The sequence below is a fragment of the Neolamprologus brichardi genome, chromosome 14 (assembly GCF_056152115.1).
Source record: "Neolamprologus brichardi isolate AB-2024 chromosome 14, ASM5615211v1, whole genome shotgun sequence".
Lineage (NCBI taxonomy): Eukaryota > Metazoa > Chordata > Actinopteri > Cichliformes > Cichlidae > Neolamprologus > Neolamprologus brichardi.
This window is the reverse complement of record NC_142117.1, coordinates 1,588,733-1,608,042: the sequence shown is the minus strand read 5'-3', so window position 1 is coordinate 1,608,042 and position 19,310 is coordinate 1,588,733. Positions and strand designations below refer to the sequence as shown.

The 19,310-nt window shown below is 42.2% G+C and overlaps 1 protein-coding gene across 2 annotated transcripts in view; it reads right to left on the bottom strand.

The window, feature by feature from the left end:
* The window catches only part of LOC148098702 (protein NLRC3-like), a 199,270-nt gene extending 194,300 nt beyond the window's left edge, over positions 1-4,970 (bottom strand). The window contains exons 1-4 of one of the 2 annotated variants that reach the window (XM_087850554.1): positions 4,848-4,970; positions 4,490-4,591; positions 3,414-3,492; positions 3,065-3,251 (exon numbers count right to left, since the gene is read on the bottom strand). In XM_087850554.1, coding sequence (XP_087706680.1) covers positions 3,065-3,251; positions 3,414-3,492; positions 4,490-4,591; positions 4,848-4,966 — 487 coding nt within the window. In that variant the 5' untranslated portion in view covers positions 4,967-4,970. The remainder of the gene's footprint in view (positions 1-3,064; positions 3,252-3,413; positions 3,493-4,489; positions 4,592-4,847) is intronic. The other variant, XM_087850555.1, reaches the window with a different exon arrangement.
* Positions 4,971-19,310: the final 14,340 nt, after the last annotated feature.

The window sequence follows — 19,310 nt, the reverse complement described above, 5'->3', positions numbered from 1 at the left end:
GCTCATATCCTGGTGAGTGAGGGTTAGTTACTCTAGGAAAAGGTCAAGAGATGATTGAGAGATTCTGGGAGACTGAACCAGTGAAATTTTCATGGAAATTATTTCAATTAAAGCAGATATAGTGATTAGTCCTTCCATCAGTCGTCCACAAAGCAGTGAGATAAAGTCTCAAGTCTCATTCTGCACAGTGTAAATGTCAGTGTCCTCCGGGTCCTCACTGATCATTGCATTCTGTCACAAATTGTCATGGTTCACAGACTGTGTACAGTCGGAAATCAAAGTGCACGACATAGGAGAGATTGAAAAACAATCAAGCATGCAGATCTAACAACAGGAAACCAGAAGAAACACGAGGAATATAATTGATTCAGCAGCTGCAGATCCTTGGAACTGTACTGGTGAGGCAGATTGTAACATATAGAAGTGAACTCATCTTCAGCTGAGCAGTGCACTGATGCAGAGCAATAAGACCAGAGGAGGAATGAGGGAGTTGATCACCTATGGGTCCATCACAGTCTTTGAACGTCTTCAGTCAGTACAGAATCATGCTGCGAGGCTTTTAACCAGCACATGAAATAGACTGGACATTACTCCAGTTTAATCTCTTCACACTGGTAACCAGTTCATTTTAGGCGTTATTTAAAGATTTAGTCCTTACTTTTAGTCCCAGTCTATATTTCTGACTTTCTACAATCCTACAGCTCTTCTCACATCTGAGATCTTCCAGTCAAAGGCTTTTACTGGTCCCACTAACTCATTTATTCAGACTCTAGTATTCAGAGTGGCCTTTAACTAGTTTAGGCTGTATGATGTTCAGTGTTTGCTGTTTAATGTTTTTATCTTCTGTGTTTTTTATTGCCTGTTTCTATTGTAAAGCACTTTGTGGTTTTTGACCTGTGAAAGCTGCTGTATAAATAAATTTTACTTACAGGATGATTCTGGACATGACTTTGATAAAAGCTGACACCCAGATATGTTTAAGACACTCTGACATTTACTGCTGCTATCAAACATTAACTATAATATACTGTATTTAGTGCTGATGATCATGTAAAAAAATATGTTTAAGTTTTTAAGGGTCCATCACACATTACACTGTTTATGTTATAAATAAAAGCCTGATCACATGTTTACTCACAGAGCTTTGTTGGAGGCTTTGACCACTGCCAGCAGCCTCAGAAGAGCCTCCTCTGAAGCAGAGTATTTCTGTAGGTCAAACACATCCAGATCTTTTTCTGATGACAGTAAGATGAAGACCAGAGCTGACCACTGAGCAGGAGACAGTTTATCTGTGGAGAGACTTCCTGATCTCAGGGACTGTTGGATCTGCTCCACTAGAGAACGATCATTCAGTTCATTCAGACAGTGGAACAGATTGATGCTTTTCTCTGCAGACAGATTATCACTGAGCTTCTCCTTGATGTACTGAACTGTTTCCTGATTGGTCTGTGAGCTACTTCCTGTCTGTGTCAGCAGACCTCGTAGGAGAGTCTGATTGGTCTGCAGTGAAAGACCCAGGAGGAAGCGGAGGAACAAGTCCAGGTGTCCATTTGGACTCCGTAAGGCCTTCTTCACAGCAGTCTGGTAGAAGTGTTTCTCTGCAGATTTTCCTTTTTCAGACTTCTTGGAGGTTGTTTGTCGTTCTTCCAGCAGACTGAGTCCAGAGTTGATGAAGGTCAGATGGACATGAAGAGCAGCCAGAAACTCCTGAACACTCAGATGGATGAAGCAGAACACCTTGTCCTGGTACAGTCCTCTCTCCTCTTTAAAGATCTGTGTGAACACTCCTGAGTACACTGAGGCTGCTCTGATATCGATGCCACACTCTGTCAGGTCTGATTCATAGAAGATCAGGTTTCCTTTCTGCAGCTGATCAAAAGCCAGTTTTCCCAGAGACTCCATCATCTTCCTGCTCTCTGGACTCCAGTGTGGATCTGTCTCAGCTCCTCCATCATACTTCACCTTCTTCACTTTGGCCTGAACCACCAGGAAGTGGATGTACATCTCAGTCAGGGTCTTGGGCAGCTGTCCTCCCTCTCTGGTTTCCAGCACATCCTCCAGAACTGTAGCAGTGATCCAGCAGAAGACTGGGATGTGGCACATGATGTGGAGGCTTCGTGATGTCTTGATGTGGGAGATGATCCTGCTGCCCTGCTCCTCATCTTTGAATCTCTTCATGAAGTACTCCTCCTTCTGTGGGTCAGTGAACCCTCTGACCTCTGTCACCATGCCAACACAGTCAGGAGGGATCTGATTGGCTGCTGCAGGTCGTGTGGTTATCCAGAGACGAGCAGAGGGAAGCAGTTTCCCCCTGATGAGGTTTGTCAGCAGCACATCCACTGAGGTGGACTTTCTAGGGTCAGTTAGGATTGTAGTTTTGTGGAAGTCCAGAGGAAGTCGACACTCATCCAGACCATCAAAGATGAACACAACCTGGAAGTCTTCAAAGCTGCAGATTCCTGCTTCTTTGGTTTCAGTAAAGAAGTGATGAACAAGTCCCACCAAGCTGAACTTTTCCTCTTTCAGCACATTCAGCTCTCTGAAAGTGAATGGAAACATGAACTGGATGTCCTGGTTGGCTTTGTCTTCAGCCCAGTCCAGGGTGAACTTCTGTGTTAAGACTGTTTTCCCAATGCCAGCCACTCCCTTTGTCAGCACTGTTCTGATTGGTTCATCTCTTCCAGGTGGGAGTTTAAAGATGTCTTCTTGTCTGATTGTTGTTTCTGGTCTGTGTGGTTTCCTGGATGCTGTTTCAATCTGTCTGACCTCATGTTCATCATTGACCTCTGCAGTCCCTCCCTCTGTGATGTAGAGCTCTGTGTAGATCTGATTCAGAAGGGTTGGGTTTCCTGCTTTAGCGATGCCCTCAAACACACACTGGAACTTCTTCTTCAGAGCAGATTTAAGGTTACGATGACAAACTGCAGCTTGAAGTTCTGAATGAGAAGAAAAATAAACACTCAATTCCAAAAAGAACTAATCTTTAAAACATGTTGCTCCATCTTCCATCTCTGGAAAATGTTCATTTATCCAAAACTTTAAATCTTTATAGAAATCCTCTTACGTCTCTGCAGACGGTCAGCCAGCTCCTCCTGCTTCATTCTCCTCAGGAAGTCCACTGTGATCTTCACAAAGGCCTCTCTGCTGCTGCTCCTCTGACTCTCTAAGCATTCTGGGTAATCTGGACTCAGAATCTTCTGGATCTTCTTCAGCTCGTTCTTCACAAAAGTGATGATGTTGTCCTCCAGCAGCTGGAACAGAATACTTTATGAATGAGCCAATCAGACTGAAATCATGGAGCCAAACATCAGATCCATGTTGGACACACAGACAATCCACTGGTCTACAAAGAGCAGCATGGAGATGACTGTGAACAGAACAGATGTAACAGTAGTTGTTGTACATGTACAGACCATAAACATGGAGTCCAGCTGTGTTTGATGCTGCTGGGCAGACTGACCACTGGGAACCTCTGAGCTCTGCTGCTCCACTCTGTGGAGGAACCATGAAGGATTAGATCAACACAGGATAAAGATCCAGGAGTTTCTGCTCAAATAACTTCATTTGAATCAACTTCGTCAAGTTTTAAACCCTCAGATTGTGAAAATATGGGCCATTTTTACTAAGTTTATGAACGTCCTTTCAGTGGTGATGTCAGGGATGATTTTGAAGAAGCTCATTAAACTGAACCATCAGCAGATCACTGCTCCAAAACCAGAACATGATCTGAGGTCTCCCTCCACCACCAGAACACCAGCTTTACTAACGTGGTAGATCAGTGTAGTACAGATCAATAACTGATGAGTCATTTTATCAAAATCACTGAGTGCTTCACATCTGAGCCTCTGATGTTTCTGTAGACATTTTGCATATTTAATGAATGGCTGACAGTTTTACATTCATTCTATGAATACAGTGGAAATGTTGTGTTATAGTCTCCATGTTTTTACCACCATCATAAATTCTTAAGTTCACAAAATTAGATTCTTTTTTCACAGCTGAAAAACAACAACATTTATTCTCTATTGAAATCTGCATCGTCCACTCCAAAGGTCACAATCTGAAGGTAACATCTGGTTTTGTTCCCTGTGATTAAATCTGAGCATCAGTATGGTGGGATTTATCCACTACATCCACACCACTGTGGTTCAGTGTTGTCCTGATGGAGTCTCATTAACAGCAGCCAGTATGATCCAGGCTTTAGCTGCTGGGTCTCTGTGTGACCTCTCAGACTGTTTAACAGATCAGACACAAAGAGAATCAGAGCAGCTCTGTTCTTTAAAGACAAACATGAACCCACTCAGGTCACACTTTCCCCACAGATATGAGCATCACTGTCCTCAAACAGCAAATGACCAAGTCTAACATTTGGATCTTTTCTCTTTCACTGTTTTCTTTTTAATGAATCTTTGTAACAATCTGAGGATGTTTCAGGTCATATTTATCCAGGAAACACAAACATGTAAAGGAGTCATCACAGCTCTCTGACCTCGTTGGTCCAGGTTCAGCACTGAAGTCTGGAGGATGTTCTTTGGACCAGTCACTCCTCACAGACGGACAGCTGGACCCTGCAGACTGTGACCTCTGACCTCTGCAGACACAAACATGATTGAAGCAGCTGTGATCACACAGACTGCAGATAATGCAGCTGTTTCCTGTCAGTAACAGTCCTCTTAGATTAGAGTTCAGCTTTTTACAGGAAAACTGGACAAAACTGATTTTTGTTACCAATTCATTTTCATTTCCTCTCAGCTCACAAACACAGTCAGACAATCAACCAGAATCAACACTGATTATAATGTCAGTGCAGAATTATTTCTGTAACTCAGTGTGTTCAGCTCTCTGACCTCGTTGGTCCAGGTTCAGCACTGAAGTGTGGATTTTGTTCTTTGGACCGGTCACTCCTCACAGACGGACAGCTGGACCCTGCAGACTCTGCTCTGTCCTCCTCTTCCTCCATCATCATCCTCAGTCAGTCTGAGAGGTAAACCACAAACACTCAGTGAGTTCACATTAACAGGAGTAACTGAGTTACAGTCGCTGACCTCTGACCTGTCATGTGACCTAGAATGACCTAGACAAAGATGAGTCACATGATGATTGATCATCATGTGACTCATTGAGTCAAGTGATCAATGGTGGGTCAACAGTATAACAACAATATAAACACTTATTTCAAGGAGGAAACTGAGAGCCTTTCCACCAGGAACACAAACATCTGGAGCACAAACTCCTGGGGCACAAACTCCTGGGGCACAGACATCTGGGGCACAGACACCTGGGGCACAGACACCTGGGGCACAGACACCTGGGGCACAGACACCTGGGGCACAGACTCCTGGGGCACAGACTCCTGGGGCACAGACTCCTGGGGCACAGACTCCTGGAGCACAGACTCCTGGAGCACAGACACCTGGAGCACAGACACCTGGGGAACAGACACCTGGGGAACAGACACCTGGGGAACAGACACCTGGAGCACAGACTCCTGGAGCACAGACTCCTGGAGCACAAACATCTGGGACACAAACTCCTGGAGCACAAACATCTGGAGCACAGACATCTGGAGCACAAACACCAGGAGCACAGACACCTGGAGCACAGACACCTGGGGAACAGACACCTGGAGCACAGACACCTGGAGCACAGACACCTGGAGCACAGACACCTGGGGCACAGACACCTGGAGCACAGACACCTGGGGCACAAACATCTGGGACACAAACTCCTGGAGCACAAACATCTGGAGCACAGACATCTGGAGCACAAACACCAGGAGCACAGACACCAGGAGCACAGACACCTGGAGCACAGACACCTGGGGCACAAACATCTGGAGCACAAACACCAGGAGCACAGACATCTGGAGCACAGACATCTGGAGCACAGACATCTGGAGCACAGACACCAGGAGCACAGACACCTGGAGCACAAACACCAGGAGCACAAACACCAGGAGCACAAACACCTGGAGCACAAACACCAGGAGCACAAACACCAGGAGCACAGACATCTGGAGCACAAACATCTGGAGCACAAACATCTGGAGCACAAACATCTGGAGCACAAACATCTGGAGCACAGACATCTGGAGCAGCATGTCGATGCTGTTGGTTGAGATCCTGAAGACTGAAGTCCAGGCAGCTCCAGCAATGATCCACTGATGTGTTTTTATTCCACGTATGAATGTTGTTATTGACAGAGATGACGTTTGTGTGTCAGTGATGCAGTGACTGTTGTTGTTACCTGTACAGGCTGGTTAGACTCTATGAAACAGATCATACAGATCTCTGCATGTTAGAAGAGACTATTAAAGGTCATGAATGAGACAAAGGCAGGGAGGCGTCCTTTACAGCTAAACAGCAGAGTGAGAGAACAGCCAGCACCTCTACATTTATCACATTATACAGCACATGTATGATACTGACAGGGATGATAAGAATTTAGTGATTCTGATTCCATCATTGATATTACTTATTGATTCTCAGTAGCTCTGCTTTGACAGTCACCACCATCACTGAGCAGCATATCAAAGACATTTGTGCACATTAACTGCATGTTGTGGGTCAAGTGTTTGTGCATGTTGGAGGCATTTCCTCTTTGTTGTGATCAGTGTTGGTCATTACTCAAAAAAGTTATTATTACACATATTACACAGAACAATTATTAAAAGTAATGGAGTATTTTACTTCATTACTCCTCATAACAGTACTTTCATGTTACTGTGTAAAATGAACAAATGAGCATGTAACAATCTAAAGCTGAGGTACAGCCCCACACACCAACACAGATCCTGATGAGGTCACGTGATCTTTCTCTGAGTGTTTATAAATCAAAGATGAAACAGCACAAAGACACTTATGGAAGAAATATAGTATCATCAGAATTCAACTATTTTTAGACATTGAATTTATAACACAAAATTTTTATCCTCCAAATTTCCCTGCAAAAATTGAACTGCAAAAGTGATGAACTTGAATGACCCAAGCCAGAGCAATCAGCACTAGATGGAGTCGAGCGGCTCTCAGCCAATTAAATTACGCTGTTTGATCACATGACACCATTAGCCAATAGTGTGTCTCCTAAAAGAGAGCTGTTTAAAGGTGAGTGATTAAGTTTTTCTCCTAAATAGAGATTATTACAGAATGCCTAGTCCTACTTAAAATCCCATTTATTTTTATTTTATTTTATCATCTACTCGAACTAAGGAAAACGTTTGACTAACTCAAAGACAATTTCTACGCCTCCCCTGCCTGTCTGCAGAGGCAGTTTTGAAAACAAGGCAAACATTAGAAATATTAAAATGGAAATATAGGATTAATATAAAATACAAATAGGGAAAATGTAAGGAGCACAATGTAAATGATATTGTAAAGTCATAAAAACAGCATACTCCGATTAAAAGAAACATGTAATTGGGTAGGATGATAATAATAATAATAATAATAATATTAAAAAAAAACATGTACAAGATGGACATGTATACTTGTACCCAGAATTTAACAACTACAAAGTTGTAGCATGCCAGACCATCTTGATTGAATGTTACTTCGCTCCACACAAGTTTTATGGTAGACATATTCATATTGGTATCTAATAAATGATTAATTCTTAGATTTTATCAAACGTTAATTTATAAATTGTTTCTGTCTTTATGTGTTTGTTTCAGATTATGCAAGATGAAATTATTCAGTCAGCAAGACACTTGCTGCAGTCTTTCTAAAGTAAACCTTGTATTCTGATTCATCACAGCAGTAGTTCGGTTGGATGATGTCAGCAACTGCAGCTGAGAGCCGCTCAACTCCATCTAGTGCTGATTGCTTGGGTCATTCAAGTTCATCACTTTTGCAGGTGAATATTTTTGCAGGGAAATTTGGAGGATAAAAATTCAGTGTTATAAATTCAATGTTTAAAAACAGTTGAATTCTGATGATACTTCGTTACCTGTTCAGGTTCAGCAGCAGCAGCTCACTTTATCATGGTGCTGGTCTGGGGTCAGTGTTTACTCAGCTTTAACGTCACTCTGGGTTCTTGGCTAGCTTAGCGTTAGCTTAGCGTTAGCTTAGCGTTAGCTTAGCGTTAGCTTAGCGTTAGCATGCTGTGTGGCTAGCTTAGCGTCAGAGCTCTGCAGGTGTCTCGTGTGGTGTGTAAATATTAATCACAGTGACAGTAAAGGAGGTAAAGGGCTGTGACGTCATCACGTACGCTGCGTCCTCTGTGGACTCTGAGTGAACTCACAAAGTACAAACTACAAGTACACAAACACGAACGTAGCTCAGAGTGGCGGACACACTCGGCCTCGTTGGTCCAGCTGTGAGTCCGTTACCGTGAACTATGGAGCGGCAGATTTGTGCTGAACTAAGCTGCACACAGCTGATGTTAGCCAGGAAAACATTACACACTGACTTTAATGGAGAGACCGGAAATACAAACACACACAGTTTTTTGTGTGAAGAAATCGAACATGAGCTGAACAAACAGTAAAGTTCCTAAAGACAAACTGTTAAAGGAGGAAACAAAGCAAACTTACAGTTTCTTCACACATCAACAACAAGCTCCACTCCACACCTGGACACTAAACACGGACACACAGGTGAGCTGCTTCCTGGAAGGAGGCGGGGCTCCACCTGAAACTCAGCACAGGTGGGAGGGGCTCAGCTCTGTGTGTGCTGATGTGTTAACTTTAAAAATATGCGTCTGACTGCTCAGACTGAGTCAGAGTAAAGTTCACATGCTGACGTGTGGAGACATGAAACCTTGTTGTAGCTGCAGGTGTGAACACACTGATCCCAGATCAGCTCTGCTGTATTTGTAACATGAACATTTCTGCTGCAAAGCTTCAAATGTTCAGCATGTTTCTCTGTTTCCAGTCTGTAGATCCAGTCACACTTTCTACCTTCACCTGTGCAGGAAAGACTGAGAGCAGAGCTGAAACCAACCGTCCAATCAGTGAGCAGCATCAACACCTGAGCTTCATTCAGACTCTGTTATTGAAGATGTTGTTGGTACAAAGTTCATCTGCTGCTCACATCAATCAATCAATCAATCAATCAATCTTTATTGGCAGACTTCATGTCCATAAAAACAAGACAGAAACACAACCCCCCCCCCCCCCCAACACAAGGTATAGACCATTAAATATATATAAGTATATAAATAAGTATATAAAGCATTTGTAAAAATATAAAACCATAATATAATAATATACATAAAACACAATTACTTAAAATAAATCAATAAATACACAAACACTTTAACCAGTGCTTTCTCAGACTGGATGAGTAACGGGAACCACTCACTGTCGGATCTGTAAGTGCTAAAATTATACTGTTTCTCGAACCATCCAGTCGTTCTCTAAAATTGAACATTAACTTTCTTAAAAGTGCTTTAAAAGTCCAAACACCCACCTTCATGAATCCATGAAAGATTTATTTCACTGAATGTTTCTTCAAAGCTCATTTCAACCTGTTGAAGTCATGAATGAAAGTGCAGACTGATAGTGGATCACATGATGTGTAAGGTGGGTCATGTGACATGTTCAGTATTGTCACAAATGTCTCGATTGTCCCTGATATCATAGCTGCTCAAACACTGATGATTATATTCAGGGCTGGACTGGGACAAAAAATCGGCCCAGGCATTTTGACTACCCATATGGAAAAGATATTTATAAATCTTATAAAGTTTGTATCTGTCTCGTGTGAAACTTGTATGAAAAGCATACAAGAGTGAAAACAGATTTAAGATCCCTTGAAAAATTATATAATGAAACTTGTATGTTTTGGATACTGTTGTGTGCCCACCTTATTACTAAATTAGGCAGAGCACTCTGAATTGAATCAGGACATAAAGCATGGTCTCTATCTTGCTTTATTGAATACTGTCCATCTAACAACTAGCCACTTAACGGGGCCTCTTTCGGACAACAGCATCCGGTTCAAAAGTCATCACATTAAGACATAGCCATATATCAATACATGACATCCCCCTTTTCCTTAGACTCAAACTTTAGTTGTAATAACTTTGATATCTTTTTTTTTTCCAACATTGAACATTCTTTCTTGTCTTACTTTCTAACAATTATATTTTCTAACTGTCTCACCACACGTACCCCCTTTTTCCCCCCCAATATATACATGTCGACATACACATATGAACTTGCAACTTGAAACTTGCCCATTTTCAGTTACCTCTTCACCTTGACATATTATAGTTCATTTCACCACAAAATCACGAAACCTCTCAGGTATCTTTTTGGCCCTCTGTGATCTACTTGGTCTCTCTGGCCCCTGGGAGCCCTCTTGTGGTGTTGGAGTGAAGGTGTCAGTCTTTGTGGGTGTTTCACCTTCCTCCCTTTCAGGTATTGTGTCGTAGTGTCCTTCTCTGGTCTCATTTGTCTCGTATTTCTTCACATGTGTGGTATTCCGGTGATAGCGAGCTCCTGTTGGTGATTCAATGATGACTTGGTTTCCAGTTCTGCTTACAACTTTGTGTGGTGTTGCGTTGAATGGTGTTGTAAACTTGTCCGCTTTGTCTTGTTGAACCAGCACTGTGTCTCCCGTGTCAACTTTTGAATGCTCAGCTCCCCTTCGTTCATCAGCATAAATCCTTGATTTTCCTTTCTGTTCAGCGTCTCTGTCACGCACGTCCAACTCCGTTGTTTTTGCCTCACTGATGTTCGGTAACTTTCCTCTCATTTTGCGGTTGAACAGGAGTTCTGCTGGACTTTTGCCCGTGGTTGGATATTCAATGCTGCGATAAACTGTTACATATTTTCTTAGCTCTCGCTTCCAATCAAGTCCTTCGGCTTGTGCGATCCTGATTCTTTTCATCAATGATGCATTTTGCCGTTCCACTTCTCCATTTGCTTGAGCCCATTTTGGTGTAGTTCTTATATGTTTGATTCCATTAGTTTCACAATATTCTCTGAACAGCTCAGATTTGAACTGTGGGCCGTTATCAGATTTGATGGTAACTGGTAGCCCTTGTCTGCTAAATATACAGTCAATAGAGTCAATGACTCTTTCAGCAGTTGTAGATGACATTACATCATACTCATAGTACCGACTGTAGTAATCTATCAGTACAAGTATTGAGTGGTTCGAAGGTAGCGGTCTCAGTAAGTCTACCGCCACATCTCCCATGGTCCATCCGGTAAAAGTGTTTCTCAGTGGTTCAGGTCAGGGTTTTAATAGTTTTGCAATTTTCATTAGTTTTTATTTTTATTTAGTTTTGACTTCAGATTTTCAATTTTATATCAGTTTTAATTAGTTTTTACCAATTGTTTGCTAGTTTAGTTTAGTTTTTATTTTTTTGAAAATCCTTAGTTTCAGTTTAGTTTTGATTAGTTTCAGTTATAGTTTTAGTCGTGTTTGCAATAATTAAGTGTAACAAAATCCCAGTTTCATCATATCAGTCATTCTGCTTATCCTTGGGTATGTTGCTATTCCAGCTACCATACTGCACCCTGGACAGGTCGCCTGTCTGTCGCAGGGCTAACACGCAGAGACAGACAACTCACATTCCCACCTATGGGTTCTTTAAATAAATAAATAAAGGCAGATGAACAACCATTGATACCAGGCAACTTTAAAATGTATATCTTGGCCCCAATGAGACTATTAACTCTCGCAGCACCGGGTGTTCGTAATTTTGGTTCAAGTGAATTGATTGAATTGAAGGTAACTGACTCACAGTTGTGTAGATATCCCCGTCCTGTTGTCTCGGGATGCATCACGCTGCCTTGCCTGGGGTTAGCTTCTGTTTTCTGGGGATGAGGGTTGAGTGTGCTCCCTTACCTTCTCAAGCTAAGCTAGGTTAGCCTTCTTGTGTGAGCTTTTCAAGTGCACTTTAAGGTTTGTGGGATTTTTTCCCTTTAGAAATGTCCCTCATAATTTGTCTCTTTCCACTACAAGACACTTGCTTTATCCAAAACACAGTCATATTCAAAGTAATCCCAAATTGGACTCTGGCTCCCGACTTTTCCTGACATGATTCTGCGCGTGGACGGAGCAGCAACACAGACGACTCGACTAACGTGCTGCCACCTGCTGGCATAATGAGACACAGCAAGAAAAAAATCTGGAAACTAAACTTCATTTTCACCCTTGACTCTTGTATGACATGCACACATCAATAAAAACTAAACACATTTTTACTATAAATTCAGTTAATTTTAGTTAGTTTTGTGAACACTCATTCCAGTTTTAGTTAGTTTTCCTTTTTTTTTCATTAACGATAATAACCTTGGTTCTGGTGGATCTGGTCTGGCTACTATTTGACATCCGTGACAAGCTTTACAAAACTTTTCTGCAGCTTTGTCCATCCCTGGCCACCAAACTTTTGTTCTGAGATGCTGTTTGGTTCCAACAATTCCTAAATGTCCTTCATGAGCCAGTGAAAGTGCTTGAGCTCTGAAGTTTTCTGGCAATACAATGCGAGTTCCTCGCAAAACTATGTAGCCGATGACACACAGTTCATTTGCAATGGGAGCATATGTTTTGCATTTTTCAAAGTGTCCATTTTCAATAGCTCTTTGCACTTCTGTTAATTCTGAGTCTGTAGCAGAGGCTTCTTCAACCTCTCTTGTTGTGAGTGCTTTTGGAGTAGCATTAACTGCAACAAATCTCACATATTCTTCAGATTCATGCTTATGTATCTCTTTTGACGTGGTGTCAGACAGCAGTCTTGACAGTGAATCCGCAATGTTTTGTTTTCCCGCAATGTGCACTACTTTAAAGTCATATGGTTGCAGTCTGAGAACCCATCTTTCTATGCGTGCACAAGGTTTAGATCTCTGGCTATATATGACCTCTAATGGCTTGTGGTCTGTGATGAGGTCAAACTTCCTGCCATACACATATGGATGTAGTCTCTCACATGCCCATACCAGTGCTAGGGCTTCTCTTTCTGTTTGAGAATATCTTCACTCACAGTCTGTTAAACTCCGACTTACGTAGCACACTGGTACCTCTTCTCCGTTCTGTATTTGTATTAGCACTGCGCCCAAGCCTACAGGGCTTGCATCTGCTATGACTCTGGTTGGGGCTTCTTTGTCAAAATAGGCTAGGGTACCTGCTCTGGCTAACTCAGTCTTTAGTCTTTCAAATGCTTGCTTTTGTTCTGGCCCGAATGTAAACATAGTTTCTTTTCGAGTTAAACGTCTAAGATGTTCAGAGAGTGTAGCAAACTGTGGTATGAACCTGCTACTGAAGCCTACCAGTCCAAGAAAGCTTCTCACCTCAGTAGCATTCTTCGGTTCTCGGGCTTCCACCACAGCTCTCACTCTTTCTTCAGTTGGGCCGATGCCTTTCTGTTTCAGCAGTATTCCCATGAACACGAGTCTGTCCATGTTGAACTGGCCCTTCGCTGAGTTTAGTGTCAGGCCACAGTCAGAGAGTCTCTTCATCACAGCATGCAGGCGCTTATCATGGGTTTCCTGGTCTGGCGCGTGTATGATTACATCATCTGAAATGTTCTCAACTCCTTCAATGCCAGCTAGTGCATTGGCGATCTCATGCTGATATTGCTCACTAGCTGATGAGACTCCAAATATTAGCCTTTTGTACCGGTTTACTCCGTTGTGCACTGCAAATGTAGTTATCTCTCTTGACTCCGGGGTAAGCTCTAGCTGATGGTATCCCCACTTGAGATCGAGTTTGGTGAAGATTGCAGAGCCGTTTAGTCCTTGCAAGATTTCATCCACATGTATGGTATGGGGTATGGGGTATCTTTCCCTGATTATTGCCTCATTTGCTTTTCTCATGTCTAAGCACATTCTGATATCTTTGTCACATTTCTTTGGGAGTACCACTACTGGATTTACCCAAGGTGTAGGTCCTTCTACACGTTCTATAATGTCCATGTCGATTAGTTCATTGATCTTTTTCTCCACCCCTCAAATGATAAGGTATGCGCCCCAGTGGCTGTGCTACTGGTTTCACATTTGGATCAATGTACAGGCTGATCTGTTTGGTGTTTAGCTTTCCTACTCCTTTGAACACTTTTGGATACTTTTCTTTAAGAGTGTGCTTTAAATCTGTGACAGCCGCCACATTTTCACCTATTTTCAACACTCCTAACTTTATGGCAGTCTTTTTCCCCAGGAGTGGTTCACCATTACCTCTAATCACAATAAATTCAGCCTCTTCAGTCCTGTCACCAATCTTGATTTCACATCTGAATGCACCTTTAACCGTGAGTGCCTGTGCTGAGGAATATGCATATAAATTCCTCTGCTCTTTGGGTACATATGAGTGACATTTTATATTTTCTGCTTTTAGCTTTTCCCATATGTTTTCTCCCATCACATTACTTGTAGCTCCAGAGTCAACTAACATTTTCAACTCTATTCCCCCAACAGAAAAGGTAAGTTTCTCAGGTACATTATCATCATTTGCAGTAAATGCATAATCATCTTGTTCAACAGCATTCACATTTTGTTTCTTTTGTCTTTTTGTACGACACATTTTTGAAAAGTGGTCCTTACCATTACACTTGTGACATGTTTGTCCTCGTGCTGGGCATTTGGGATCTTTGCCCATGTGGTCAGTATAACCACACCTGTAACACTGTCTGTCTGTTTTCTTATCATCTCTCATTTTTCCTTTTGGTCTGTTGTTCTTCTCTTTCTTTGCTGTAAAAATCCGGCTGACTGTGTCCTCTCCTTTCTTTTCCCCGGCGACGCTCATCGCCGCCATCTGCTCCTCCACGCGTTCGCAGTGTGAAGCCACCTCCAACGTGCGAGTTAGGGTTAAGCCTGGACCCTCCTCAAGCAGCTTTCTCCGTACATATTCAGAAGTGCATTTACTCAGGATAGCGTCCCGTATCTGGTTATCATTGTCACCTTGAAAGTCACAGTCTTCTGCAGCTCGCCTTAAACGTGTACAAAATTGTTGCACAGTCTCACCTGGTGTTTGGGACAATTTGTGGAAAGTTTGGCGTGCGTATGCTGCATTCACTTGAGGAACAGAATAAGTGTTGAGTGCAGTCACTGCAGCGGTGTAATCCTTTGCCTCTCCCGTCTGTGGTAGAGTGGAGAAGACGTCCTGCACGTCTTGTCCGGCCAAGTGCAGTAGAAGAGCGCGTCTCTCTGTAGCATTATCCGTCAAAATAAGACCTTTCCCATCAGCAAACAACTCGAAGGATGTTAACCACCGCGTCCATCTCGGTCCGAGCGTAGCTGGATCAGTGTAGCAGACGAACGGTTGAATACCCGACTTTTCCATGTTAGCCCACAAGTTTTTCGCTAACACCGTGCCGCCGCTGGGTCTACTTCTCACAAAAACAAATCCAGGTCCGTGTCATCCTCGTCGCCATTGTTGTGTGCCCACCTCATTACTAAATTAGGCAGAGCACTCTGAATTGAATCAGGACATAAAGCACGGTCTTTATCTTGCTTTATTGAATACTGTCCATCTGACAACTAGCCACTTAACGGGGCCTCCTTCGGACAACAACATCCGGTTTAAAAGTCATCACATTAAGACATAGCCATATATCAATACATGACAGATACTTACTAAAACAATATATGAATATAAAAGTACTATAGCTTACTAGGGTATATTAGAATTAACAGTTACTATATACAGTAATGGACTTATATATATATTTTACATCAGATTAAAATTTGGGTGTAAGAGTCAGGTAATTATTTATTAAAAGCTAGATATTTTAAATGAGAACAAGAAAGAAAAGTATGTCTTTGTGCCCCCTTTTCCCTGTTCATGCCCTATCGGCCCCCCTGGCTAAACTTTGCTAGATCCGCCCCTGCACAGTTACGTCAGCTGTAGAAAAAGATCCTGGTGTAGAAATAATATTAAATAAATTCTAACAACAGCTTATCAAGCTTAAACGTGCTGCTGTTGTTCAGCCGCTGGTTTCCTCTTTCTGGTGCAAAGTGGACCAAAAACAAACAAGAGAGACGGACTCGCGACAGAAAAGCCGATCAGCTGATCATTGATCAGTTTCACGTTTGAAGTGGGAGCAGGAGAGAGAGAGAGAGAGAGAGAGGCAGTCGTTCCATATATCGGTTGTTAAGCTTAACGCTGGAATGCTTTACAAACATTCAGAGATGAACTTACACACTTGCTTTACTTCTCTCTGGTAAAACTTCATCGGAGATGAAATGCTGGTTTGGTAGCGAGGCTCCAAATACATACAGCTGCTCTATCACGTGACCACACTGCTGCAACGTGCTACGGTTATGAGCCGAGTTACGCCGTGTAGCAAGTTTTGTGAGGTGCTTTTTTGATATTTAATGGATCGGATTACATTTTTTATTTCTCTCCGATATCCGATCCAGGAATTTGGGTCAGTATGGGACCGATACCGATACGCAATATCGGATCGGTCCATCTCTAATTATAATATCAAATAAATATTTGATATTATTTGATATTATAATATCAAATATTATAATATCAAATATTATACATATATATATATATGTATGTATATGTGTGTATATATATATATATATATATACACACACACACACACACACACGAGGCTTTAAAACCAAGTCAACGCTGAAAGTACAAACATCACTAATGTTACATAACTTTGCCAACATGTGGCCAACAGCAATGTTTTAATGTTCTTCGTTATTAAACATTCGCACATAAATAAGTGACATAATATTCAGTATATATATATATATATATTAGGGGTGCAACGATACACAAAATTCACGGTTCGGTTCGATACTTTGGTGTCACGGTTCGATATTTTTTCGATACAAAAAAAAATGTTCATGCCTTTTTAATTTGTCATTTATCAAATTTTCACGGCACATTCTGCACCACATCTCTGTGAGTTCATCACTTGTTTGAAGCCAGCTCACCTCCTGCAACCACTTTTCCGAGAATACGCGCTTCTTTTGTGGTTCGGACTCCTGACATTTCTTTGGAGGTGGAGGAACATCACAGTAATTGCTTAAAGGAGCTTCTTCGACATCTTTAAGAGTTCTAAACAAATGTCTGTCCTCCTCCTGAAAATCTTATGTATGCAAACACGCGTTGCAACTTCTTATCTTGTGGCATTTTTTATTTTGACAGCGAATGCGCACCTGCGGACCACTTATGTGCAGCCCTGGTTATTTAGCTCGTCATATTGCAGCCACAGAAATTCTTTTGTCCATGAAACCATAAAGCTGCACTTTCTTTTTGCCTTATAGTCTGATTTGTCATAACGTTTCCGTTTTGTGGTAAGCTTTTCTTTGGCTGTAACTTCTTCACCCTGACCTGTCTTATTTGGCTCAGCAGAACTGAAATATATATCCTGCTGCTTTTACACACGCACTCACATAACGCTCAGCGATTCTCTGCGCGATCAACCTCTCACATGTTTAAGCTGCGGGAGATTTCACTGTCATGTTTGCATAGTAAGCTAACGATTGATAAGATGATGTCAGAGGAATTTGTGCGCAAATTATCATCACTCACCAATCAGTGCTGTCGCTCTCTACACACAGTTCGGGCGATTGCAAAGTGAAAGCAAAAAACAAGTGCAAATTCCTAATAACACCCCTAATATATATATATATATATACATATATATATATATATATATGTATATATATATATATATACATATATATATATATATATATGTATGCAGCAGCAGCAGTTTTTTACAGTTACCTGCCTGCTATACCCAAGAGACGTGATGATTTATGGTGTCGGCCCTGTTATCACAGAATGGGCCACGTGACCAGTTAAAGTGGTGACAAACTGTTGGCTCTGTCAAAACCAAAAGTAGTTATTGGGGCTAAAAAGGGATTTACAGCCTATTAAATGTGCAAGAGAGCTGATCCAGTTTCCAGCGAGTCCATCATCAGCTGGGCTGATTCATGACCAGAACGTCCCAAGTGTGAAGTCAGTGAATCAGTGCTGGCCTGGTGCTGAACACAGTGAGGCTGAAGGGACTGTGGAGACATCAGCACATCACATTTTATATTGGTTTTATTATAATGTGCTTCTAGTAAGAACAAAAGCACAGACACCAACCTCCTGATCTGCGGAGCAGTGGTGGTAGAGGAACTTCGTCTCAGCTTTTTAGTAGAAGAGGGGGTGAGGTGGACTTTGGAGGGCTTCGGGGGAGGGAGGATGGAGCAGTGTGAAGTCTTGGACAGGACACAGAAAACAAGAACACCTCATATTTGTGTGTGTGTGTGATCCAAGAGCAAATACTAAACTTGATCCTTCACAAAAACAAGCACAACGAACAACTTCTCCAAAAATCCTTCTGATGATTTCTACGCTCACTGCAGGAATCAACATCTGCACACACACTGTGTACAAGAGACAAGAGACAAATACGCTTCGACGTGTGGGAGGTACCTCGAGTTAACCTCCGTGGAAGCCCAGTTCTTGGTTGTGTCAGGTTAGCAGTTTAGTGATGTTAGTTTACAGGAGAAGCACGTTGTGAGTTTGGTTCGTGGTCGTCCTTTGGTTTCTTTTTGCCGCAGCTCCCATATCCCCGATTTGTAACTATTTACTTTTTATGAAATGTTTCTTGAACTATGGCAGCATCTTATATATCTGCTATATTTGGGCCGTGGATTCAGGGACCAAAACAAAAACTGTAGTGAGCAGAGGTATTATCTACTGATTGTGTGTCTGGCGGCAGCCACGGGTGGAGAGCAGAGGCAGCGGGCAGGCCAATCGAAACGCAGCTCAGGCCGCGGCTGCAGCAAAAACTTGGGCGTAGGAGGAGCGATTCTGGCAAACCGTCAGGAGGGGGAAGTGGTGCTCTACCAACACGGTGTCCAGTAAAGATGGAGGCCTGCTGACTCCAACTGAGGACACTGTCAGGCAGTAGAAGGAATACTCTGACAACCTCCACAACCTTAATCTCACTCATGATTAACTAAAGTATCCAAAGACAACAACTTCTCTTGTTGCATTTAGGTTTCAGTTTAACCGAAGAACAAAAAAGGATGCATGAGCTCGAGCAGGTTATACACAACATTTACGCTGCACAGATGAGAACACAGCAGGATTTCATGCAGTCCAGTCTGTCTGTTAGACAGCGTGCAAACAAAGCATTCGACAACAGTCACTTATGTACTTTCTGACATCCACAAAAACATGTTGGTGTCTATTAGATCTCCTTGTTAATAGAAACTTTGTTTTGAGCTAATTCTCAACACGTGTCTCTTGCACTGACCACAATAACCATTTATCATTAATTAAATTACAGATATTGGTACCTTGAGCAGGATGACGCTGATCTCGGTGGGCGTTTTCCCTTCAGTGCTCTCAGTTCGTCTCCCTGTGTCAGACTGACTTCTTTGCAGTTATTCT